Source organism: Mustela putorius, unplaced genomic scaffold (assembly GCF_011764305.1).
Source record: "Mustela putorius furo isolate JIRA1106 unplaced genomic scaffold, ASM1176430v1.1 tig00003942_pilon_pilon_pilon, whole genome shotgun sequence".
In the NCBI taxonomy this organism is placed as follows: domain Eukaryota; kingdom Metazoa; phylum Chordata; class Mammalia; order Carnivora; family Mustelidae; genus Mustela; species Mustela putorius.
The window spans coordinates 13,629,019-13,655,430 of NW_025422087.1; the positions used below are offsets into that span (position 1 = coordinate 13,629,019).

The 26,412-nt window shown below is 45.4% G+C and overlaps 1 protein-coding gene across 9 annotated transcripts in view; it reads right to left on the bottom strand.

The window, feature by feature from the left end:
* The window catches only part of NVL (nuclear VCP like), a 96,793-nt gene that overhangs the window by 63,293 nt on the left and 7,088 nt on the right, over positions 1–26,412 (bottom strand). For 7 of the 9 annotated variants that reach the window (XR_006603539.1, XM_004761880.3, XM_045069525.1 and 4 more), the window contains 9 exons: positions 23,163–23,220; positions 21,704–21,958; positions 19,979–20,108; positions 19,684–19,760; positions 19,054–19,188; positions 17,096–17,197; positions 15,394–15,511; positions 10,719–10,863; positions 874–1,138 (listed from right to left, as the gene is read on the bottom strand). Coding sequence is in view for 8 of the 9 variants with exons in the window: in XM_004761880.3 (XP_004761937.2) it covers positions 874–1,138; positions 10,719–10,863; positions 15,394–15,511; positions 17,096–17,197; positions 19,054–19,188; positions 19,684–19,760; positions 19,979–20,108; positions 21,704–21,958; positions 23,163–23,220 (1,285 nt within the window). In the remaining variant the exon portion in view is untranslated. The remainder of the gene's footprint in view (positions 1–873; positions 1,139–10,718; positions 10,864–15,393; positions 15,512–17,095; positions 17,198–19,053; positions 19,189–19,683; positions 19,761–19,978; positions 20,109–21,703; positions 21,959–23,162; positions 23,221–26,412) is intronic. The other 2 variants (XM_013061159.2, XM_045069528.1) reach the window with 1 other exon arrangement.

The window sequence follows — 26,412 nt, forward strand, 5'->3', positions numbered from 1 at the left end:
GATCATGACCTGAGCCGAAGACAGAGGCTTTAACCCACTGAGCCACCCAGGCACCCCAGACTTCTTGCTTTGTAAAGAAATGAAAGGATGGGTGAAGAGTAACTGAGTAATTCAATTCACAAAATTCTAACTTATGTACAGCATTATATAAGGACTGTGCTTGCTGTGAATTTTAACAGATATATCTGTGGTTCCAAATGAGTAAGGAGGGAAAAGACATCTGCAGCCACATACCAGGATGTCTGCTCTAGAGAGCAGAGGCTGCATGGAGAGCAGAGGCTCAGCTCCTCTGATCATGAAGCCATGATGCCTCTGTGCAAACCATCAAGTGCTACATAAATGTTGTGCTGAGTCTTCACGAATCATAGAGCTCCCAACTAGAGCAGGACCATCCTCCAGAGCCACGTGCAGCAAGCTCACCGTAGACTATGCCAGTCCATGTGAGCAGACAGTAACCAGGAAACAGAACTAAATGTCTGGTGCTCTTACAACAGCTGGAGAACTTTCTCTAGATAGACTTGCAGGGTCAACACTATAGGCTTTGGGAGCCTCCAGTGTGAACCACGCTGTGAAGTGGGACAGCAGGGAGGTGATGTGGGAAACATGGGAACATAGCTATGTCCCAAGAAGAGGCAGCAGGCGGGCAGCCCATGGTTTGCCAACCCCTGCTCCACAATTTTATAATCCATGTTGTAAAAGGATTTCACTCAGGATCGGCTAAAAACGTAAAATAACTTGTACTTTGGAAACCAGAGGCATTCTGGATGTAACTGATCATCATGCAGTGGATAAAATGCCAATAAAACCAAAAATCATACACCTCAAATCCACTGATGCCTGCTGCATGGCTGACATCAGGATAGGGGAAGGTACCTGCACAGAACACGCCGGTGGTTCAGGAGTGGGCTCGGCTCCCATTGGGTATTCCCGGCCTCGTCCAGGGGGCGAAACTGCAGTCTTGGGATCCATGGTCTGCTGTTCCTGCCATGCCATCAGGACCCTGCTGACCGCGCCCATGGCCGCTTCTCGGCAGAGTGCCATCAGGTCAGCACCAACGAAGCCTGGCGTCAGGTGTGCTAAATGACAAAAAGGGAAACTTTCCGGAAGTCTAAGTTTTCTGCACAAAGTTCGAAGTATTCTGTAGGGAAGACAGGGGCAAAAAGAAATTCAGATTCCTGGGGCACCTGGGTGGCTCAGTGGGTTGTGCCTCTGCCTTCGGCTAATGTGATGATCTTGGGGTGCTGGGATTGGGCCCTGCAACAGGCTCTCTGCTCAGAGAGGGAACCTCTCTCTGCCTGCTGTTTTGCCTACTTATGATCTCTCTGTCAAATGAATAACTAAATTATTTTTTTAAAAAATTCGGATTCCTGACTCACCAGTCAAAACAAGTCACTACTGGGGCACCTGGGTGACTTAGTCGTTAAGCATCTGCCTTCAGCTCAGGTCATGATCCCAGGGTCCTGGAATTAAGCCCCACTTCGGGATCCCCGCTCAGTGGGAAGCCTGCTTCTCCCTCTCCCACTCCCTCAGCTTATGTTCCCTCTCTCACTGTCTCTCTCTGTCAAATAAGTAAATAAAATTCTTAAAAAACAAAATAAAACAACTTACTGTTTATTTGAAGTAAATTCTGCTTTGAGAGTAGATTAAATGGACATCTTCCAGAAATAAGAGCCACCAAACTCAAGTAAACCATCAGTTCTATTTGTCACAAAAAGCTAGGCTGCTGCCCACCTTAACCCCTAGCTTCATGTTAGGACAGTTACTTCCCCAACTTGACCGTACTACATGGGAGAGAAAGCCCGCTCGCTGGAAGCACCACCAGGTAGGGCCAGAGAATGTGGGTCTCCAGGTAATGGCCATCAAAAGAGGACCCCAGACAGTTTGTGGTAAGAGCTTGTGAAGAAACAAGCCAGCCGGGAGTTCTGCAGCCGGCCCTGCCGCTCCCTGCCTGGGCCCGTTGCTGCCCTGTGCACTTGGGTTTTGTCACTTGTTAGCTATGGATCATAGCAGCACTCGCTCGCAGGGGGGTCAGCGTGAACATCTGCTGAACCCTCCGAACAACGTCTGAGCTACAGTAAGCGCCCAAGTGTTAGTTATTACGATTCACATATTGTGACATTATGGATGAACTTGGACAGGGAAATACAGTCTGGAATTTCCAAAGTTGTGGGGCAGAGGAGCATTGATGGAGAGTAAGTTCCAGCAAAGTCCCCTGAGGTCATGTAAGTGAACAGAAAAGCAGCCGATAAACATTACTGACCAATGAAAAATCACTCAGACACTCTACACAACGGAAAGCAAAAAAAGCTTCCACTATAAAACCATTTTCATGAGAACACTAAGATACTCAGAATGTCAGAAGAAACTGCTAACATAAAATAAGTATCATCCTTTTCTCAGTTACAACTTATTATTTCTGAAAAAAATGTAGATATTTCCAGTCACCACACTCTGGAAACTCCAGAGGAGGAGAAAAGACCAAGGAAGAGATTTCCAGTTTCAAGATGGCAGAGTGACTACGGCAGCAACAGTCCTCCGCCTGGAAAAATAACAAGATCCGGAAGCATGAAATCCATAGTCCACGGAACCAGGAGGCTGTATGGACCCTTACCACCCAGACCCCGGCCCATTCTGGAAGGGAGCCACAGAACGGGAAACAAGAAGTTCAGTCTTTATTTGTATGAGGTCTTTCAAAAGCCATCAACGTTAGTCTCCAGGCTCCAGCGGGGCTCCATGTAGAGAGAGGTCTTTATACCGCTAGGACACCAAAGGGATGGGTGTTTAGAGGGTTCTGATGTGTAAACGTCTTACTACCTGAGAAAGGCACCCCGACACGGGTTTCTGCATCAGCTCTAGCTGATGCCTTAAGGGCGATAAACCCCCAGAAAAGATTAAAATATTAGGGGTTTCCGGAATAAATGATCCAGGTTTAATGTCATTATTTGCCTATAAATAGGATGAATTTTAACTCATTTTTTAAAAATTCACCTGTTATTTTTGAAGTTTTAGATGTACCAAATTATTGCAAAGATAGTACAGAGTTCACTACACCTCACACTGCTATCCTACTACTACTGGTAATGTTGAGGATTACTGGCCCAGAATTTTGTAGAGGACCCCTTGGCGGGATTAGTCTGATATTTTTATGGTGATCAGACTAAGTTAATGTATTGTCGGGAAGAAGAGCACAGAGGTGGAGTGTCATCCACACCCCTCCCCACTGGGATGTGAACCCTGAGCAGGCTGGATGCTGTCTGGCAGGGTCTCTGCCGTGAGGTTAGCCCTTCCCTCTTCCACACTGTACTATGCCCAGCTCCCGTTTGAGGTGCAGGGAGTCAGACTCCACTCCTTCTCAGTACATCCTAATAAATCATCTGGAATTCTGCACCAGAGGCTTGCCTTTTATTTCTTTATTCAGTCATTTATTTTTATCAGCACAGGCCAAGTGAACAGCCACTTATGAAGAAATGAAGTGGACAGATAAATGATAAATGAAGTGGATGATAAATGATAAATGAAGTGGATGATAAATGACCTAGGAGAGGGGACAAAGTCAGATTGACCTTCCTCAGAAAGGTGCACTAATGAGAAGGGAAGAGATTTGTCTGGCAAGCCCCAGAAAGCAGGAAATGGAGGCACCCAAGGGCTGGGCGGCAGAAACGGGGGCCATAGCGGAGAACCAAACCAGCAAGTTCTGGACAGCCCACGTGAGAAGCACTAAGACCCCATACCATGTGCATGCCTGCAGCCAGCAGGAATCCCCAGAGTGTGCTCTCCACCGAGCCTGAAGCAGGAGAGGAGAGATCTGGGTGTGTGGACGACCACAAGCCCCATCCACCAGGAAAATGGGGTGTGCGATCCCTCACTCCTTCCCCTGCTCGTGTCAGGAGTCCAACAACTACAACCGCAAGACCTGCAGCCCACGGTGCTGCCTCAATGTCTGTTTCTGAAAAAACCTGAAGCGCCTCAACAAAAAAGCATCTAGGGAAGTGGACATGTGGCATTATCTAGCTGAAATGACAACTAGTATCACCTGACTGCTTTATAGTGATACTCGGGCTTCAACAAAACTGCTACCACTTGGGCACCTGGGTGGCTCAGTTGGTTGGGCAACTGCCTTCGGCTCAGGTCATGATCCTAGAGTCCCAGGATCAAGTCCTGTATCGGGCTCCTTGCTTCGCAGGGAGTCTGCTTCTCCCTCTGATCCTCTCCTGTCTCATTCTGGCTCTCTCTCTCATTCTCTCTCAAATAAATAAATAAAATTTTAAAAACAAACAAACAAAAAACCTCCCATCAGAGGTGTCCCATCAGCCTCACTCTTAGAACAGAATGGTCGGCCCCAGTCTGCCACTCGAGCAAAGCACCCACAGGAAATGATACTAATCCATCACAGGTCAGGACTCCCAACACAGCAGGTACAGTTGCTTGGACTTTACCCATGTGTCTCACTGCCTCTCCCTGTGATATAAGGCACAGGACAGACCGAAACACACAGGCACACATACAGAGATGCCTGGAGGAAACAGAGAATGTGAAAAAGTTGCAAGAGGGTTAGCAAATGAAAAAAATACAATTATGAATTCCAGAAAAGTTAAAATGGTAAAGAAAGGTTGTATGATCCTGATACAGGACTTAGGTTAGCAGGGAATAATATTTATACAGAGGAGAAATGAAAATGCTAAATACAATTATACTCAGAATTTGTAACGCAATTACACACTTCAAACCTGTGGCTATGGTTTGGATATCAGGTACATTAAAGAATTATTTGTGATGTTTATAACACCACTGCATGGAAGTTAAATAAAAAGTCTTTATCCATGAGACACTGAAGTATTTACAGATGGAACGACACACTGCCTGGATTTTGCTTTTAAAACGCTCCAGGAAAAAAAGTGGGGGCTAGATAGAACAAGACTGAAATGATCATAACATGACAAGACATAGGGTTCACTGTCCTGAGAGTTTTAAAGAATGTCTGTTAAGTTCTTGAGCCTCCTCTCACTGGGAGGTGGGCACTCTGGCCCCTCTCCCCGAGTCTGGGCTTAGCCCTGTGGCTGTTCAACAGCACAGGGCAGTGGAACGGAGGCTGAGGAACTGCCCAGCAAGAATCCTACCACCCCAGGAGTCCTCCTGGCTCCAAGGAAGCCCACAGGGTCCCATGATGGGTGCCACACAGACGGGGAAGAGGGGACAGACACAAAGACAGGTAGCAGGTGCACTAATAAGCTCAACCCTGAGGCTCGGAGTTCCAGCTACCGTCTCTGCAACCACACAACATCCTGCGACAGAACCTAAATTCTTTACCCATGGGACTTGTGAGAGACAATAAAATGACTATTGTTGAAAGCCATGAAATTTTGCAGTGGTTTGTTCTGCAGCAACAGAAACTGAACAGTTCTACCAGACTGTTTCGTGTACACTGGAATTTTCTGTAACAAAATGCTTTTAAAGTCCAGGAAAACATCAACAGCTACCTTAGGATTCCTACATGTTGGAGGCTGTGCTAGGTACGTTAATGCAGTCCTTACAAGAAGCCTTTCAAAGTTAAGGTCCCCTACCGTCTTATAAATAAAACGAGGCACTGTTACCATTTTTCCTTTATTACAAGTAAACAACGAAAGCTAGAAAACGTCAGCTCTCTAGGGAAAGGTACAGGAACGCACAGCAGAGCTGTCTCAACCTCTGAGATCACATGCTCGAGGCCCTCGCACTCAGTCCCCCGTTTCCCCCAAATCTGCTCTGGACCTTGACAGATCCCTGAGCTCGCCCCTCCTCAGCAGGTGCTCCTCTTTCTACAGCTTAGACCCCAGGGCCTCTATTTCCTTTCTTAAATTCTAAATCTCGGCTCCCTCCTAGCCTGGGGAGCACTCCTGGGGAGGAAAAAACTCCAAGATGAGGCTTAGGTACCATTCTACACCCCAATCCTAAACACCACCAAAAAATCCCATTATCCTAGCTGGCTCATTTCAAATCATCCAAGAACATAACTGCAGGCCTTCACCCTCCTTTAGCCTCTACAGGTCACCTGCCTGACTTTCATCAGATGATCTCACTGCTGGATTCATGGAGAAAACACCGTTTTCCAAGTACCACAGCGACAAGCTCCGTGGCCTGCACCCCCCTTCCCTCTGCAACTGCTCCACTGGAAGAGCCCTTGCACTGCAGCCAGCACCTCCCTGGGCTCCCATTCCCCATTCCTCCTACTTGCTCCTTTCCAAAGCATTCCAAGGTACTCTGGTTTCTCCTATCCCACCCCCAACACCCCAATACCCCTTGCACGGCCACTACCTCCCTCTCCCCCTTCATGTCCACACCTCCCTTTGCGGAATCATGAAAGTCTGCTCACTTATTCCTTCTCTTTCCACCACTCACTTAACCACTCAACCAGGATGCTGCCTGATCAGCCTATTCATGAGCTCTCAGATAGCTCATTTGAGCTAGGTGCTCAACTCTAACAACGGTGCTCCAGCCCTGCCCTCCTGAGCTCTCATTAGTCCCTCCTGCAGGGAACACTCACGTCCCCTCACTCCCATGACGCACATTCTCCTCTCTCCAGCAATCCAGCGGCTTCCTCTGGATCCTAACCCTGCCCCCGGACCTCCGACCTCTGGTTCTCGCACTCCAGCTAATCTGCTCTACTCACAGAACTTCAGCTGCCTTCAGTATGCTGATAATTCCCCAATTTGTACCTCCTTAGAGCTCCTGACTCATCCAGTTGCCAAGCTGACATCTCCACTTGAACAGCCTGCAAGCACATCCAGCCCAGCTGCCCGAATCAGCTCCAGCTCTCCCCAAATCCTCCTCTAACACCTCCACTACTTCTTACCCCTCAGAGAAAACCACAGCAACCTGGGAATATTCCCTCCTGCTCCATCACAGCCCCCACCTTCCACGCATTCCTTCTGCCAAGAAATGCAACATACTGGCTCTACTTGCTAAATGTCTCAGATTATCGCAGTTGTGCCCCATCCACACTCCAACCACCAAGCACTCCCCAGCTGTGCCCCCAGGAACTCCCCCAATCAGTGCCCCATCCATGCTCTGATCACCAGGCAACTCCCAGCTGTGCCCTATCTACACTCCCCTACCAGACAACCCCCCAGCTGTGCCGTATCCACGCTCCCCACACCAGGCAATGCCCTCCCCCCAGCTGTGCTCTATCCATGCTCCAGTTATGACCTACCCTCCCACCTCCTTAATCCCAATGCCATCTCATCTGGATATTACAACAGGCCCCTCCCTGGACCACCAGAACCCATTCTCACTCTTCTTTCATTCATTCTTCACATTGTAGCTACAGTTATCTTTTCAAAATAAAAAATCTCTTTCCATCACTGTCCTACATAACTGAACTGCTTTAATTCCTTCTCACCACTCACAGAGAAATCCAAAATCCTTAACAAGGGTATGTAAAGTGCCTTCTGCATTCCTTGACAGCCTTTCGACACCTTATCTCTTCTACAGTCTCAGTGTTCTTCCAGGTCCCCGCACTCACTGAGTTCAGTCACCTCAGGGCCTACCTGGAATAATCTATCATTACGTGATCTGTTCATCGCTATTATCCTTAACATCTCAGCTTCCTCGGAGAAGCCTTTAAGAACCCCCAGACCGGCATGCTTTGCTTGATACATCCTATTTTTTCCTTTTTGTACACATTGTTCTTCTAATCACTCACACTAGTGACTGAAATGCCAACCACTCTGCCTCCCTCCTTTGTACACAAAAGGTGCTGAAGTATTTCCTCAATCAATGACCTTCTAAGAACTAGTGATACACACTGACATACCTCAATTCTATTTATATATTTTCCCCACCTTAGAATTTAAGGTATTAGCACTTGCAGATGATAATATAACTGCTTTATTTTTGCACTCAGAGCTAGGCACAAATACAAAAATAAGAAAACTGTATTCTGCCTTTGTCGAAGACTCAAATCAGAAATACTCTTTCTTGGGGCGCCTGGGTGGCTCAGTGGGTTGAAGCCTCTGCCTTCGGCTCAGGTCATGATCCCGGGGTCCTGGGATAGAGTCCCACATCGGGCTCTCTACTCAGTAGGGAGCCTGCTTCCCTTCCTCTCTCTCTCTGCCTGCCTCTCTGCCTACTTGTGATCTTTGTCTATCAAATAAAAAAAAAAAAAAAAAAAGAAATACTCTTTCTTGGGGCACCTGGCTGGCTCAGTTGGTGGAGCGTCTGACTCTTGATCTCAGGGTTTTGAGTTTGAGCCCCACGAAGGGTGTAGAGATTGCTAAAAAATAATAAAATCTTAGGAAAGCCCTGGGTGGCTCATTCAGTTGAGCGTTTGACTCTTGATTTCAGTTCAGCTCATGATCTCAGGGTTGTGGTCTCTATCTCTCTCTCCAATCAATCAACCTTTAAGTACTAATAATGATAAAATCGCAGGAAAGAAAAAGAAATACTCTTTCATAGGAGGAGTAATGGGTGTGTAAGGGGCACTGAATGTTAATTTTCCACAGTGAAATTGCAAGTTGCAAAGTTCTAGAAATTTGCTACAAACTGGATCAAGTTAGTATTACTAAACTGTACTGTTAAAACTAGTTCAGATGGTAAATTTTATGTTTTTTTTTTTAACCAGAATAAAAATGATATTTCTAACTGCACTGCCTTATAAGAGTCTCACTCATGATTCTACTCAAGAGCTACCGTCTTTCAGGCTTTGAACCCTAGTCTCCCCAGCTGGCTTTAAGCACAGCAGACACTTAAGCCCGGGACTAAGCCAGAGCGGCTGGCCTACGTGAAACACTGCCGTGAACACCACAGCACTGAGTAGGAGTCTACAGTGGAGTTTGGACAAACTGACAAAGCTAGCCATAGTTACTGCAGATACTAGAAATGTCAGGTTTCCATTTATTAAGTGGACAAGAAAAAGGCAACTTTACAGGAGGAAACACTGACAAACTTCCTAACGGAGCAATCGGACCTAACACGACCAATGATGGCACGAAGTGACACTGTGAGCCTCCTGACATGATGCTGAGAACACCTCACCGCCCAGGCAGTATTCCTGCCCAAAGTGTCTAACCTGAGTGTCATCAGGAGGAAATAACTGGGAATGTTCAAATTTCGCAGCACCCAGAAAATGCCAATGTTATGAAAACACTTCCTCCCCGAGGAGGCAGGCTAAGGTTATAGGGTCACATGGACTCAGCCGGGCTTGATCCCAGAGTGGAGTCTAGATGAAACACAAACAACTAAAAAGGGACATTCTTGGGGCAACTGGAAAATCAGAACAGATTACACAGTGAGATATTATCATTGTGTCAATATCAAATTTCCTGGAAGGATGTGAAATGGTGTGACACAGAATGACAGTCCCATCGGAGGACTTATAGCTGAAGTGTCATCATGTCTCCAACTATCCTTCAAATGGCTTGGCAAATTAAAAAAAAAAAAAGGTACACACACAAATATACGTGTTTTTTCCCAAGGCTAAAGACAAGAGTGGACAGTTCTAGCAAGGGGTGAATTCAGCTGGAGGGCATACAGATCCTAATCATACTATTCTTTCAACTTATCTGTGGCTTCAAATTTTTCAAAATACGGCCATCAACAAAAGTGTTTAAGGACTCTGTTGATCAGGGACACTGGGCAGAGAACAGACATTTTATCCAGCAGCGAAGATAGGCCCCACTGTGTCTATGTCTCTATGTAGGTTGGGCCGTGGGCGAAACTAAGGCTTGAGGCAGAACACAGGCCTGACTTCTAGAATTCTTACCGGATTGGATGCGTCCTGAAAGCAAGGACTCGTACTTCTCTGCATTGGTCATCTCGCCCTCCACAGTGGTATCTGCACACGCCATATGCTCAGCATGTTTGCCAAATAAGTAAGAACCACTGAAATCTTAAATATCACCATGCTGTGGGCTTAAACACGAGCAGATGAACCTGAACACCTGAGTGACTATGGAAGACCACATGTGTGGGAACGTAATCAGCATGTGCCTGACTGGGACTACAGCTGCTGAGGAAGGATCTGGTCAACAATCTAAGGCTGAAGGATTGAGGAGCTGGGAAGGAGAAGGGGTGATGCGTTCCTCCCCACCCTCTCTCCCACCCACATGCCTTATGAGCACCTCCTTGCCCTGCATCCCCTGAGCTTCCTGCCCTCCCGTGACAGTCCCCTCTCCCTACACACCACTCTTCCCGAAAGCTGCTGGGGACCACGGCGCCAACATCAGTGTCACTAACCCGGAGCCAAAAGCCACGAGGAATCCACTCTTACAGAAGACCTCTCTGCTAGATTCCTGCTCCCTGGCCTCATCAGTGCCTCCTGTGTGGCCTTTGCTTACTGAGATGCTGCTGGAGCTTTCTTTGCTCCACGAACACTCACATTCCCCACCCCCCACACCCCAACTAGGACAGGCTGGTCTTCAAATGAACACACATGGCTTTCAGCTCTCTGGCTAACTTCTGTTGCAAACCCTGTGTCTTAAGCAGGTTAGCGCAACAGGTGAGAGTGTGTGCTCGATGTAACCTCCGCATGGGACAGGGAGCACAGCTCCACTCCACAGCTCCCCATGTTGTTCCTCTGCCGATCGCCCGACTAAGTGACACCAGCCATGGATTCCAAATCAATGTTACTGGCACAGAAACAAAGAGAGAAAGAAAAGGCTATGTGGTACTTCTCAGCCCTCGTTTCCAAACCACTCCATTCAGACAACACAGCGACACATAAACTTCATCTTCCAAGAGTGTACCTTTCCCTGGAGGCTTCATCTGGGATCCCTAGGCATATCTCTCGGTCAAACCTTCCTGCACGTCTCAAGGCAGGGTCTAAAGCATCTGGTCGGTTGGTGGCTCCAATGACGAGGACCCGGGCCGTCGTGGCCATGGTGTTCAGATCTGATAAGAAGCAGACACAGGGTGAGCAGCGAACAAGACACCGGGGATGGCGGACAACAGCACTTTCATAAGTCACCTGAGTAGTTAGAGAGCAGTACATGTTTTGACGGCAATATACATACAAAGCTGACATTTACTAATTGTCTGTTACATGGAAGACAAGAGGAGGATAAATACACATTGTCCTCAAGCAGCTCACAGTGTATTGAGAAACCCATAGGACAAATCTTGTGACGCATGGTGATGGGTAGAAACAGCGTCGCAGTGAGACAATGGAAGACAGCACAGTTTCACAGAAGAGGCTACATTCAGGGAAAGAGGATATTCATAAGCAGACCCAAGTGACTGAAGTTCTGCCTGAACAGAGTGTGAGTGACAGCAGAGGCACAGGCACACGTGCTGAGCTCAGAGGGGGGCTGCCCGGCAGCGGGCAGACTGGGCGAGAATGCACAGTGCAGGTCTCCAAACAGCCGTGTGGCGTGGATACCTGGGTGTGGGGGGAGGGGTACACACTACAGTCTTCAGTTGCTCTGGCATCATCTAGAGAGAGTTGCAGGAATGGCAGAGTGCAGGGTCCAGCGTGTGTCCTTCCTTAGTGTTATTTCTCTCTCATTCTTCTCCACTAAGCCAGGGTAGACCAGCAGAGGTCTGACCTGAGGTCTGAGGTCGCACTCCTCACAGGTAAGAAGGCAGGAAGATCCTAATTCAGTACCTTCATGGCTGAGTCATGAGGAATCTGTAGAATATTCCTTAGCCCACAGGAAGCCAGAGAAAGTTTTTCTGAGAAGGGGTGTGTGTTGGAAAGACAATTCTAAGAGTAGAGAGGAAGAGAGTAGAGGAGAGCTCAGCGTTATCTGATGGCAGCCATCAGGGGACAGAGGAGACAATGAGGCAGGAACACAGGGGAGAAGGGGGAGAGGCCCCTCGCAGGGTGAGGCTGCACAGGCGGCCTAAGGCACTAAGTGATTCCCCTTGAAGGGCATGAAGGGCGAGGGCAGAAGGACAGAGAAGGGAAGCGGGTCTGGCCCGAGCGCACGGAGCATGGGGTATCCGGCAGGGGGAAGAGGAGTCGATGCTGATTAGAAACTGAGATTACAGATAGTTTTTGTTTGCTGAAGTGCTGCTCATCAGACAGCTAGGAAACGGGCAGAAGGCAGAGGAGAAGTCTGAGTGGGAAGCCTTATAGACCACCTCTGTCTGAGGGACAGGGGACAGAGGCAGGCACGGCAGGGAACAGCTAAGGAGCAGCCGGACAGACAGGTCAAGGACAGAAAAGACAGCGCCCGTGCTCAAGCCATGTGTGCCAACAATGCCCAGGGCGAGGCAGCCGACAGGCGCAAAGGCTCTGGAGAACCACTGTACGGACGCTTGCTGGGGGCTCACTGTGTGCCAGGCACTAGGGTGTAGTCGGCCCCTCGGGCAACACCTGCCACCCCTGGAACAGGTAGTTTTTAGACAAAGAAACTACTGAACAGAAGTTCAGACAGATGAGCACTGAAAGCCACCAAATGTGGCCAACAGAGGTTCCCCCACGACTGTCCCAGGAGTAGCCTCAGTAAAACGTCAGGGACAGATATGTAGTGAAGGGAGTGTACTGTAGACTGCTAACACAAGCTTGTACTTAGCAGACAGCAGCTACTCCTTTGACAGATTTTGGGTTGAGAAAAGAGGCACAAGGTGGTCAGTTTGAGTGAGACAGGAAAGCTCTTAAAAACTTTCAGAATCTTGGGGCACCTGGGTGGTTCAGAGGGTTAAGCCTCTGCCTTCAGCTCAGGTCATGGTCTCAGGGTCCTGGGATCAAGCCCCACATCAGGCTCTCTGCTCAGCAGGGAGCCTGCTTCCCCCTCTCTCTGCCTGCCTCTTTGCCTACTTGTGATTTCTCTGTGTCAAATAAATAAATAAAGTCTTAAAAGAAAAAAACTTTCTGAAAACTGCATAAAAGCTCAAGGAAGAGATTCACACTGTGAGAGTCACTGAACAAGTGAGAAAAACTTGAAGGAAACGAGACGGCACATTATAATCATGAGCAGCACACGTGCTTCCCACAGAGTCGTGCCTATGCTGAGTGCCCAGCACTGAGGCTGGCATGGAGCCAAAGCCGCTCCCTGGCTGGTTAAATGGGTCTAATGCCCACGGCTACGACAACGACCTAGGAATTCCCTTCCTTCTTCCAGGTCGGGTCACTCAGACACTGTGGTCTCAGGGATGCAAGCTGAGTGTATCAGGGGTTAGTAACAGAACTCAGTGAGAACAGTTGTGGGAATCTGAAAGCCTCCGTCATGAAAAATACCCTTCCACAGGTAATCAACAGGCAATAATAGAAGCACGAATGTCAAAATGCTATTTTTTCCTGTTGCATAAAAGATAAAAATCAGACCTCAGAGAGGACTGGCCACCCCCTCCTGTCAATAGCTTCAAGATAAATCCCATTCTTTTTCTCCCTTTTCACCAGTATGACGTGATCATGATAAACTGACATTACGTTAGCCACAAGTTTGAATTTTGGAATATTGTGGAAAAAGCAAAGTCTTACTTCTTGCCACGCAAAGTAAAACCTGTTTATGGGGCATCAGCTCTCCTAAACAAAGCACACATTTGCGGGTAGCCTATTAGCCGTACATGTGTATGTAGAATTCTGGAGCCCAGGCTTTGCTGATGACCCACTGTATACACTGGGCCCTGGCTCCCTGTGCATTACTTTCCTCATGGACAAGATCATATTTTAAGATACTTTCCAGCTCCTAATAATTAAAATTATGCCTGAGTTTTAAGTTTTTTTGAAATTAGGTAAAATTAGCTCTTAAGTGGCCTCATTATTACCTAATTCAAAACAATTTACTTAAAAGTTTTAAATTATTAAAATTCAAATTTGTAAACTCTGAATTAGTATTTCATAAAATTCTCAAACTACAGGGGAAAAACCACCACCTGGGACAGACTACTTGTGGCACGACTGTCCATCGAACTGTTGACTGCTTTCTCTACTCTGTTCACAGAGAAGACCCTAAAACATACACAGAGACACACCAGAAACCCCAACTAACCCCAAGTGTCAGTAAAGTTCTAGTAATGGGTAATCTGCTTAGGCCCGGTACTTGTTCCTTTCTTCCAGATTGTAAAATCTCTGAAATCAGAAAGCTTCTACCATCATGGGATAAGCATTGTGCCTCAGTATGCCTCCTGGGGTCTCTCCCCTTCTTAGGGAACCACCTATCTTATGGTAACAATATACCTTTAATACGGCAATTCAGAACAGAGGCCTCAAAACATGACAAGAAAATTTTACACGAAAATAAAACAGCAGACTAAGCAACCTGCAACCAGCACCACAAGGAGCTCCAAATCCATACTACTTCAATGTATCTTGTGAATGTAAACCCCAGGCTATTTCACGGTGGACAGGATCTAGTTCCAAAAGTGTATTTACCTTCCCTCCAAATTTCTATCTAAAAACAATTTAACAAAACTGAAAAACAAGTTACAGACTGGGAGAAAGTAACTATACTGTATTTGGCAAAGAATTTGCTTCTTTAACAAATTAAAATAAAGTACTCCTTCAAATTGATTTTAAAAAATTCAGTTACAGGGGTGCCTGAGTGGCTCAGTGGGTTAAACCTCTGCCTTTGGCTCAGGTCATGGTCTCAGGGTCCTGGGATGGAGCCCCGCATCGGGCTCCCTGCTCAGTGGGGAGCCTGCTTCTACCTCGCCCTCTGCCACTCTCTCATGCTCACTCACTCAAATAAATAAAAATCTTAAAAAAAAAAAAAATTCAGTTACACAGGAAGCACAGGATGAGAAAGGGATTGGGGTAATACAAAGAGCCAAGAAATAAAGAAAAATGATCCACCTCCTGCAAAAACAGGGAAATGTAAAAGAACAAGGTAAGATCTCTATCATCACCACCAGCCTATCAAACATAAGAACATGGTAACAGAGTTGTGGAGGGACATGGACACAGGGCGGGGAAGCGTACAATGCAAACCCTTCTGAAGGCAGTTTGCCAGTTCATATAAAGCTGAAAGCATGTAACCTTTAACCATTACCTTAATTTTTAAGGTATCTACCCTCGAAAAGTATGTGTTCACCAAAAAGGGCCACTTAGATTCCCTACAGCTTCTGGTAAACCAAAAAACAAAACAACTTAAACATCAATCAAAACGGGAATGCTTACATGCAATATATTAAGTCCATCCTAAAGAACACCATGCAGGAGTTAAAAGGTAAATTTAAATGCATTAAAATAGCCACATTTCTCAGGAGCACTAAGATATACACAGCAAGTCCTAGAACAATGTGAGTGGTGCAATTGCAGCACTGTACAAAGCAAAACAATGTCAGTATGCTCGCATGTATGCATAAACACATTAAAATAACTGTAAGATGTACTCCAAAAAATTAACAATACAATCCTTTAAGAAAAGGATTTTTTACTCCGTGTTATTTCACCCAAACGTCTTATATCCTCATGCTACTCACACTATTAAAAGAACCCACAACGTATTATCTGAAAATGAGTTACTTTAAACTGACCATCCATGCAGGTGAGGAGCTGGGCTACAATTCTTCGTTCCATGTCTTTTGAAGCAACTTCCCTCTTGGGGGTAATAGCATCAATTTCATCAATAAAAAGGACACAGGGTGCATTTGACTAGAAATAAAAATATCACAGAAGATAATCACAAAGACATTCCCCACACTGCAACATAGTTTAGTATGTAATGTTTTAAAAAATTCTGGAGTTCTCAGGCCATTCAGCCAACGAGCAGCACTGAAGAAGGCAGGTCCCAGCATGATCCTGTCTGCTTTAATATGACTTAAGTCACCGCAGAGAGGACAATGAGAGACTGCACACAGGCTATCAAGCTTCCAACTCTCTCATCCACCCATGCTTTGCGGTGACCAAGTTACTGAAATTCTGTCATCAGCGAGCAGTATCTGCAATGCTATGAGGTACAACCCAGGAGGGAGCACAAGCCAAGCCAGAGAACCAGCAGCAGCCAGCCGTGAAGAACGCACTGAGGAAAGAAGGGAAGGGAGTCCCCAGTACTGCCGTGTGGATGACCAGAACCTTCCCCGTGTGTTCTTCAAAGCTCAGAGTGGACAGAGGAGATTCTGAAAGAAGCACCAACTGCCTGGAGCAAAGCCACAGCCATGGGGAACAGAGTGGCAGCGGGGGGCTGGGGAGGGAGGGCGTGGGCCAGTGGCCAGTGAGCATGTGGTCAGGCTGGGGAGACGTTAAGGGTGATGGTCACAAAACATGTGAGTGGATATATTTATTAACACCACAGAACTGTACACTTAAAAAATGTTTAAAATGGCAAGTTTAACTTATTTTACCACAATAAAAACAAATAAAAAGAGAGGAGGATCGGTTAATATGAAAAATTTAAATAAAATTATCGAGACATGCAATCTCCAGCAAGCTCATTCCTAATTCTTCAGGGACACTGATCATGCTAAGGGTCAGACTCTCAGCCCGGCTAAGGCGTCTCAACACCATGGGGACCACAGCAACTAAAGGGAAGATCTGGCCAGCTCGCTTCCAATCTCCCAGTGACAACATGGGCCAAGGGGCAGCGAGGACTGTAGGCAACACCCAGTCAGTCAGCTCACAGACAGTGGTCTTGGGGGCGAGCACAACAGCATCTGCCCACGACGGGGAAACCCAGTGAGAAAAAGAGGAAGGAGGAGCAAGTGATGGTCATCAGAGTTCAGCTGGACAGAAGCACCAAGGGATCTGCTTGGACCATTTTATCCTTTGACCCAGGCCCCCTAATGCTGCTTCATTAGGTAACAGGGATTGGGAACGTTGGCCATCAACCATGTTTTAACAAAAGGAATTATAGCTGGGATGAAATCCAATCTGTAATTTCTCTGGTAACAGGATTTTCTTTTCACTGATTCAAAGAGGCAAGTAGAGAAGAGTTTACCCTGGATTTCTATGGCTGCTTTTATAATGAGATAATCCTAACGGTGAACAATTTTCACACTGCTTACAAACTGTTTGCTAAGTGAAAGGAAAGGAAACAAGACCAGGATAATCTATTTTCAACACACAACCACTGGCTATGACAGCCTCAAACTCCTCACCAGTTACACTTATGCCTGACTTCACATTAAACAGGTGTGTTTAGCCAACAGTCAGTACCCGTGAATAGTTGGAAGTATTTAGCCATCGCAGGCTCTCAGTCGTAACCATGGGCGACCTGATGACCCAGCGTGTCTGACTCACCACGGCCTGCTCAAACAGCTCCCTCAGCTTCTGCTCTGACTCCCCAGACACTCCGGACACAATCTCTGTGGCAGCTACCTTCAGAATTGGGAGGTCCAGTTCCTGGGTAGAAACACATTAAAGAATGATCACGTTGTCAGAATTTATCTTTCCTACCTGCTCCTTATTCAGTCCCTCTCTCAAAATTTCCTGGTTTGAGTACCCAATTTTCTGAGCAACTTCATCTTTTTGTGTTGGGCTGATTATTTAAAAATCTACAGTTTGCTCAAACATAGCACCTGGACACCTGCCACTTGAGTTCACTTTATTAAAGGCACTCTGCAACCCTGCTGTCACCTCTTCTGAGTAAAGGGACTTGGCTCTCCAGAGACAGGTCCCCCTGCTTAGAGCTGAGCCAGAAAGTTCCAGTTATTTATCTGCTGGAAAAGAGAAGCAGGATCACGATACAGTTCTGTCCCACTGGCACAACTGGCTTGTCTCACCTGGCCTATGGGGCAGGTGCCCGTTACCAGTCAGAGGACAGGCTCCCGACATGAAGGAGGGGGCAAGCGCAGCACTGCACCCCCCGCCGGCAACACACAATAACCAGCCTGACTGCACACTCCTACTCATTCTGAAAATCACTGCCTCAGCCATGGACATCCCTCAGAGATGCCACCCATGTGCCGCACCCCGAGTCTCCCATTCATGACCGCTACTGACTGTGGACATTTACTTGTGTGATGGTGGCCTCACGCAACCTCTCCTACGAGACTGGGTTTGCTATATGCCTCACTATATTTCAGTGCCTGCCACGTGGTGGTCACACAATAGTTTCGTCAAAACAGAGGAACGAATGAGCCAAATCCATGGTTCTCCTGTACGAACAAGCTCCCTGTGCAGAGCACTAACCTACTAGTCACAGGTATAAATGCTATTCTTTAAACTGCAGTCACTCGGATGTTGTGCATTTTACCACCCAACACAGTTTCTGAAAAATCTGATGAGATTAAAGATTGCTATCTCTGTATTTTGCCACCTAAGATCACCATTTAGAAATGCTATTTTCATATTAAAAAGTACAAGAACATGGGGTGCCTGGCCGGCTCAATCGATGGAGCGTTTGACTCTTGATCTCTTGATTATTTAAAAATTAAGAAAGAAAACCTTAAAAAAAAGTGTAGGAATATGACTCTGAATGGAAATTTTGAGTAACTTTAGTTCTGTGAAAAACAATACGATCCTTCATTTTCTTATTTACTGCTTTTAAGAAGCACTGGCTTAAAGGGAAAGAAAGTACCCAAAACATAAATTGTGTGTTTAAAAAAAAAGGCTGTTTATAGCCACAACACTTTGCTTCCCACCCAACCCCTGCCATCTAAGTAACTGGCTGCATTAAAGCACACAACAGCAGGAAAGAGGGAAAAATGGAGAGAAAAATGGAGGGCACCTGGGTGGCTCAGGTGGTTAGATGTCTGCCTTCGGTTCAGGTCATGATCTCAGGGTCCTAGGATAGAGCCCCGCACCCTGCTCCCTGCTCAGCAGGGAGTCTCCCTCTCCTTCTACCTGCCCCAGATGCCCCTGCTTGTGCCCCTTCTCTGTGTGTCAAATAAATAAATAAAATCTTAAAAAAAAAAAAAAAACAAACAATGGAGAGGGGCACCTGGGTGGCTCAGTGGGTTAAAGCCTCTGCCTTCGGCTCAGGTCATGATCCCAAGGTCCTGGGATGGAGCCCCGCATCGGGCTCTCTGCTCAGTGGGGAGCCTGCTTCCCTTCCTCTCTCTCTGCCTGCCTCTCTGCCTTCTTGTGTCTACTACTACTGTCTGTCCAATGGATAAATAAAATCTTTAAAAACAAAAAAACAAAAAACAATGGAGAGAAATTGATCCTCCAGAGAAGATGCCGATTCTGTTTCAGGTTGACCGAAGAGGAACAAGGACACAAGGACCAAAAGCCACAGAGTCAAAGACCAACCTCACCCCAGCAATGGCGTGTGCCAGCAAGGTCTTCCCGCAGCCCGGTGGCCCGTGCAGCAGGACTCCGCGAGGCGGGGTGGCGCCCAGGTGGCAGTACACCTCAGGGTGACGCATGTGGATAAGCATCTTGCAGACTTCCTGGCAGGGAACAGACAGGAAAGACATCTTTCTCGGCCCAAGAGGGAGTGAACCCCATGGAAGCAATCGGCCTGTCCTCCCAACTAGCCTGAAGCCAAGGCTGCAGCCCAGCTCTGGTGCCCGGTGGAGGACCCTCTCCATGCCCACCACCCCCAGCTGTCAGAGCACCCACCTCGCGGCATCACGGACATGACGCGTGGGAAGTGGAACAGAGCAGATGCTAAGTGAACAGTAATTGTCATTCCTACTTCTGCCACAACAGTACCACTCACAAAACACATATCTTCCATACACTATAATTCCAGTCGTGGCGAAGTAGAAGGTACTACACTTCTTTCCCCCTCAGCACCCTGAAGGTACAAGCCGGGTTTGCCCTTCTCCCCTCCCTAGACTCCTTTTCACCCCCAGTTCCTACCAGAAACAAAGAGGCAGACTTTGTTGGAGTAACAGTTTGGCAATAAGCCCATCTCAGTAAAATTCTGCACTCGAGCTAACCTTTAATGTCGTATCATTGCCTCCGACGTCTTCAAACTTCACCTTGGAGACCTGTAACTCTAGCTCCTTGGCTTTAGCTTGTACACAAAAGAGATGAAAAAGATTAGTGATTCAGTAGTAACTCAGAATTCTACTGAATAATGTCTAAGGAAACCAAGGTCCATGGGACAGTGAAGATTTTTCTCACAAACATCACTGCACACGGCAGGTCCAGGCACAAGGGCTGGGACTGAGGACGCCACTCCCTGAGCCCACTGGTCAGCCCCCCTCCCACCCCCCAGGACTCGCAGCGCACCTTTCCGCTTCAGGACAGCTTCGATTTCTCCATCTGCTTCCTGAAGGTCTTTCTTCCTTTTGCTTCCTTTCCTCTTCAGCCTACTTTTCCTTTTTTCACTACTCTCCAGAAGAGAAGCATCCTTGGAATCCTGGAAAGAAAAGAAGTTTTGATATGCCCTACTCGAAATCACAGCACCAGTATTTCTTTCTTTCCTTTTTTTTTTTTAAAGATTTTATTTATTTTTTATTTATTTGACAGAGAGACAGCAAGAGAGGGAACACAAGCAGGGGGAGATGGAGTGGGAGAAGCAGGTTTCCCGCTGAACAGGGAGCCTGATGTGGGACTCAATTCCAGGACCCTGGATCCCTGGGTGGAACTTAGAAAGGTTTTTAAAGAAAAAAAAAAAAAGGGTATCTACTTACACTGCTTACACTGTATTTTCATGATGTACCATTTGGGCAGGCTCCCTCAAGTTATTACCTTAAACTCAAAGTGAGCCACACACTGGTTTAGCACTAACTTCCCTTCCTCCCAGAACAACCAACTTTCTCTAACACATGCCCAAAGTACCTATTTTTTAACCCGCACTGGTAAATGCACCTTGGAAGGCTCATTAGGCACTAATTCAACAAAGTGACAACTATATGTCAGACGCATTTTTGAGATTTTAGTTATTTATTTTAGAGAGAATGAGACAGAGAGAGAGAGAGAGAGAGAGCATGCACACGTGTGCATGAGTAGGGGCAGGGGCAGAGAGAGAGAGAGAGACTCTCAAGCAGGCTCCTTGCCCAGAGCAGAGCCCTATGCTGTGCTCGATACCAGGACCCTGAGACCATGACCAGAATCAAAGTCAAGATTCAGACCTCGACTGACTGAGCCACCCAGGTGCCCCCATTAGCTGCATTTTAGCCAGGGAGACACTATTAAATAAACCAAAGGTCCTATTCCCCTGAAGCTGATGTTCTAAAGAGGAAAGTCAAAGAAAAAAACCCAACAAGAGAATTACTCAGTAAGTTTAAGTGGTCTTAAGTGCTTGACAAAAAGGAGATGAAGGGGAGTCAAAAAGTTGGAGTCAGTATCCAACTACGGGATATTTTACACATCAGAAAAGGACACTGACAAGATTACAGGAAAGAAGATATGAGGAATCTGGGGACAGTACCAGATAGAAGCACAAGCGCACAGGCCCCAGGTGAGCATGCATGGGGTGTTCAAGGCCACGGTGGCTGAGATGACTGAAGAGCCAGTAGGGTAGCCGTGTGCACAATTTTCCTGGCTACTGTAAGGCCTTGGATTAGACTGAACAAAGCCATTTTTAATACATGAATGGGAACAATCTGACTTGTAAAAACAACAACTGTGGGGTGCCTGGATGGCTCAGTCAGTTAAGTGTCTGACATCAGCTAAGGCATGATCTCGGGGTCCTGGGATCTAGTCCTGCAAAGGGCTCCCTGCTCAGTGTGGAGTCTGCATCTCCCTCTCCCTTTGTGCTCTCCCTCTCAAATAAATAAAATCTTAAACAAATAAAATGACATCTGTGTATGGAAAATAAACTGGGGGGAGGTTATTTCAGTAGTAAAGGCTTAGACCTGGACAGAAATGGTGGCGACATGACCTCGTTCTCTGTATGCTTCCAAATCCCCATGCCCTTCAAGAAACACAAGAATCTGCTGATGTTACTTCAAGTGAAAAGGTGGTAATGTGGTCCAACTACTTAGGGCTAAAATTCCACTACAAAAATACCTCTATCTCAGATCCTGGCTTCTTGTGATTACTCTTTTCATCTGTCAGGTCCATCTTTCCACCAGTTCTGTCGATAAACCACCCTCCCTCAGAACCTCTGGCCGGGGTCTTTAACGGGATGGAGCCTGTTCCCGAAGGTGTCCATGGGGTCGAACCAGTGGTTTCTCTGGGCTCCATCTCAGGAGTACTTGAAACAGAATCAGAATGTCCTTTCCGATATAAGGAGAGTAGGGAGCTGTTCATGTGATTTGCTGCCTGGCAGAAACATGACATCAGCATGAATTACTTGAAGGTACTCATGGGAAGCTGGTTACCTGTAAATTCCACTACCCACCTTCTCTCACAGCATTTCAGCCAGAAAACACAGGGGTTCACAAAAAGATGCTTCATAAACAAACATTTACTGTTCACAAATGATGTCCCCCCACTTCACCTCAAGTTAATGCACCAATTCATAAATGTTAAATAAAAAGTTAAATAAAATCAAGCAAGTAAACTCCCTTTTAAAAAATACAACAGTGGGAGCGCCTGGGTGGCTCAGGCCACCTCTGCCTTAGGCTTGGGTCATGGTCCCAGGGTCATGGGATCAAGCCCCGCATCAGGCTGTCTGTTCAGTGGGGAGTCTGCTTCCCCCTCTCTCTGCCTACTTGTGATCTCTGTCAAATAAATAAATAAAATCTTAAAAAAAAAAATACAACAGTGGGACACCTGGGTGGTTCAGTGGGTTGAGCCTCTGCCTTAGGCTCAGGTCATGGTCTCAGGGTCCTGGGATCGAACCCCACATTCGGCTCTCTGCTCAGTGGGGAGCCTGCTTCCCCTCTCTCTCTGCCCATCTCTGCCTACTTGTGATCTCTCTCTCTGTCAAATAAATAAACAAAAATATTTTTTTAAAAATAAAATAATAAAAAAAATTAAAAAAAAAAAATACAACAGAATCGGGTGTAAAAATAAGCTGGTTGTCAAGGAGAGTCACTACTATCCCATCAATTCAATACAGAATCAGAGAGAACTCATTATCATTCATTATTAACATTATCATTGTTAATAAATTTAAGAACTGAATTACCATTAGGGAAAAAATACAGTAAGTTACAAATCATCTGGCATATTATTTCTACATTTCCCTTCAATCAAAGCCTACTTCTTGGAAATGTCAACTCTTTGACAGAAAATGTATCCTTTTCTCAATTTTTACTGATAATTCCCCTTTCTCTTCCCCTATGCCCTTATTTCTGGCCACTCTCTTCCCCTTTTCTTCCTTATAAAATAAGCCATAAACACAAATACTGAAAGGATGGCCATCCGGAGAATTCTTCAACACTATACATAGAAAGTTTTCAATTATTTATTGATGGAGGTGTTCAAAGTCTCTTATTCTACTCCACACTGATTTTTTTAAGAAGTGTTCATAATGATTTTTTAAAAAAACCAAAATGGGTCCATTAAATGTCTGACTTACCTGTGGATCTGGGTAGTCTTCCATATTTGAATCATCATCTGAATAGCTTTCAGTATACCTCAGTGAGAAGAGGAAAAGAAACATTTTTTAAAATTTTTTTTAAAGACTTTATTTATTTATTTGACAGACAGAGATCACAAGTAGGCAGAGAGGCAGGCAGAGAGAGAGGAGGAAGCAGGCTCCCTGCCGAGCGGAGAGCCCGATGCGGGGCTTGATCCCAGGACCCCGGGATCATGACCTGAGCCGAAGGCAGAGGCTTTAACCCACTGAGTCACCCAGGTGCCCCGAAAAGAAACATTTTAAAGGCTTTTCTCCCACATCCTAAAAAATTTACTACCCAAACAAAAAAATATACTAAGACACTACTGGGTATTTACCCCAAAGATAGAGATGTAGCGAAAAGGGCCATGTGTACCCCAATGTTCGTAGCAGCAATGGCCATAGTCGCCGAACTATGCAAAGAACCAAGATGCCCTTCAATGGACAATGGATAAAGAAGATGTGGTCCATATATACTATGTAATATTATGCCTCCATCAGAAAGGATGAATACCCAACTTTTATATCAACATGGACAGGACTGGAAGAGATTATGCTAAATGAAATAAGTCAAGCAGAGAGAATCAATTATCATATGGTTTCACTTACTTGTGGAGCATAAGAAATAACACGGAGGACATGGGGAGACGGAGAGAAGGGAGTTGGGGGAAATTGGAGGGGGAAACGAACCAGGAGAGACTATGGACTCTGAGAAACAAACCGAGGGTTTTGGAGGGGAGGGGAGTGGAGTGGGAGGTTGGGTGAGCCTGGTGCTGGGTGTTATGGAGGGCACATATTGCATGGAGCACTGGGTGTGGTTCATAAACAATGAATTCTGAAACATGGAAAAGAAATTAAAAAATAAATAAAAATTAAAAAATATATATACACTAAGGCAAAATATTATGGTAGTTAATAGTCCAGGCTTTGGAGTTAAGAGAAATCTGGATTCAACATTCAACAGTGCGGTTACTAGCTTCTACTTAATCTCTGTGAGGACCTGCTTCCCTATCTATAAAGAGGGAGAATAAATAATACCCACCTCACTGGCTTATTAGAAGATTCAACAGAAGCTCACCAAGTCCTTAGAGTACATAATAAATGCTTAATAAATTGTGGTTATCTTAATCCTAGCAATTAATAAAAGTGAAATGCAAATTCCTATCTGACCCAAGGCTCTCATTAGGAATATCAGATGCCAAAAAAGGGGAAATATTCCAGCAAGCCATAATTAAATAAGTAACAAATTAACAAATTCTATATGACCCAGTCACATGACCAAGTGCAGCTTTCCCAAGTCTGTCCATGAGAAATGAACGTACACAGAGGTTTTCATATCCTACAGTAAGGAACAGGCATAAATCCTAACAAGTACAAACTGAAAATGCAGTCTCAGTTCATCATAACCCAGAGTTGATATTTAATAGCTTCAGGAAACTATAGGACCCTGCTACTATTTAATCAAATGTCTTTAGAAAGTAATTAGTAAGTAAAGGACTCTTTTTAAGCAAAAAAGGCTTACGTGGAAAAAAAAAAAAGAAAGGCTTATGTGAATGTTATGTCCCATTTTTATAATTAAGACATGAATTCTCTTGTTATTCATTAAATTCTAATAATATAAGTTTGGGCATTTCTAATCAATGTAAAGAAGGTGAATTATTCAACTATTTAGGAAAAAAATCCATTTTGCCTATGAGTCACACCCTACAAATACAAGCAGACTAAAGAGTTAAATATAAAGCTGTAAATAAATAAGCAAAAGTACAGTAATTATCCCATATACGCCTGTGATAGAGCTTTCTAAGTATATCAGCATCAACCATAAAGACTGACAAATTGGACTAGGTTCTCTAATCAAAAGACACTTTTTTTAAAAAAAGATTTAATTAATTTATTTATTTGAGACGGGGAGGGAGAGAGAACATGAGCAGGGCGTAAGGGCAGAGGCAGAGGGAGAGGGAGAAGCAGGCTCCCCACTGAGCAGGCAGCCCGATTCAAGACTTGAACCCAGGAGCCTAAGATCATGACCTGAGCCGAAGGCAGCTGCTTAACCAAGTGAACCATCCAGGTGCCCCAAAAGACACTTTAAACAAAAATAAAAAACAAATGGCAGAATGGAACAAGCATGTGCAATACCTATAAAAAGTAGTATTATTTTATACAAATATATCTGACAACTAATATGGAAAATTCGAATACCTCTCAAATGAAGAGACAAAACCCATAAGCAAGCAACTAACAGAAAAAAGATGAAACAGTCAAAAAAAAATTGAACTTCACAAGTTATCAAAAAACTACAAATAAAAATATATCAATTTTCACCTAAGAAGCTGGCAAAGATTAAAGAATAGTACTACTAGGACCACAGGGGTGGCCCCGTATGTACAGGGGTGCATAAAAATGCACTCTTTAGGGACACCTGGGTGGCTCAGTCGGTTATACATCTGCCTTCGGCTCATGATCCCAGCATCCTGGGATCGAGTTCTGCATCAGGCTGCTCCTCAGCAGGAAGTCTATTTCTCTCTCTGCTTGCTGTTCCCTCTGCTTGTGCTCACTCTTTCCCTGTCTCTCTCAATCTAAGAAATAAATAAAATCTTAAAAAAAAAAAGAAGAAAAGAAAAGAAGTGCACTTTTTATACAAAACTGCTGGGAGTACGAACCCAGACAACTGTTTGGAAGACAACTCCAAATGTATTGGAAATCTCAAAAATGTATCTTTGACCCCAGACAAACCACTTCAGGAATTTAACATTTAAAAAAACAAAGAAATGGGGGTGCCTGGGTGGCTCAGTTGGTGTCTGCCTTTGGCTCGGGTCCTGATCCCAAGTTCCTGGGATCAAGCCCCACATAGGGCTCCCTACTTAGTACAAAGCCTGCTTCTCCCTCTCTCTGCCTGCCACTCTCCTTGCTTGTGCTCTCTGTCAAATAAATAAGTAAAATCTTTAAAAATGTATACAAAGATATGTCCTAAAGGATTATTTACTATGTGCACGATAGTGCAAAACTGGAAAGAACCAAATGTTGAACTAGTTAAGAAAATGATGGTAAATCCAAATGAAAAGGCAGCAAAATGAAAAGGAGCTACCAACATAATACTATAGACATCGAAAGGAAAATGAGAGGGTTATCTTGAACTTTATGCCAACAAATTCCACACCCTAGCTGAAATGGAAATGTTCCCTTAAAAGTACAATTTACCAACACTGATAAA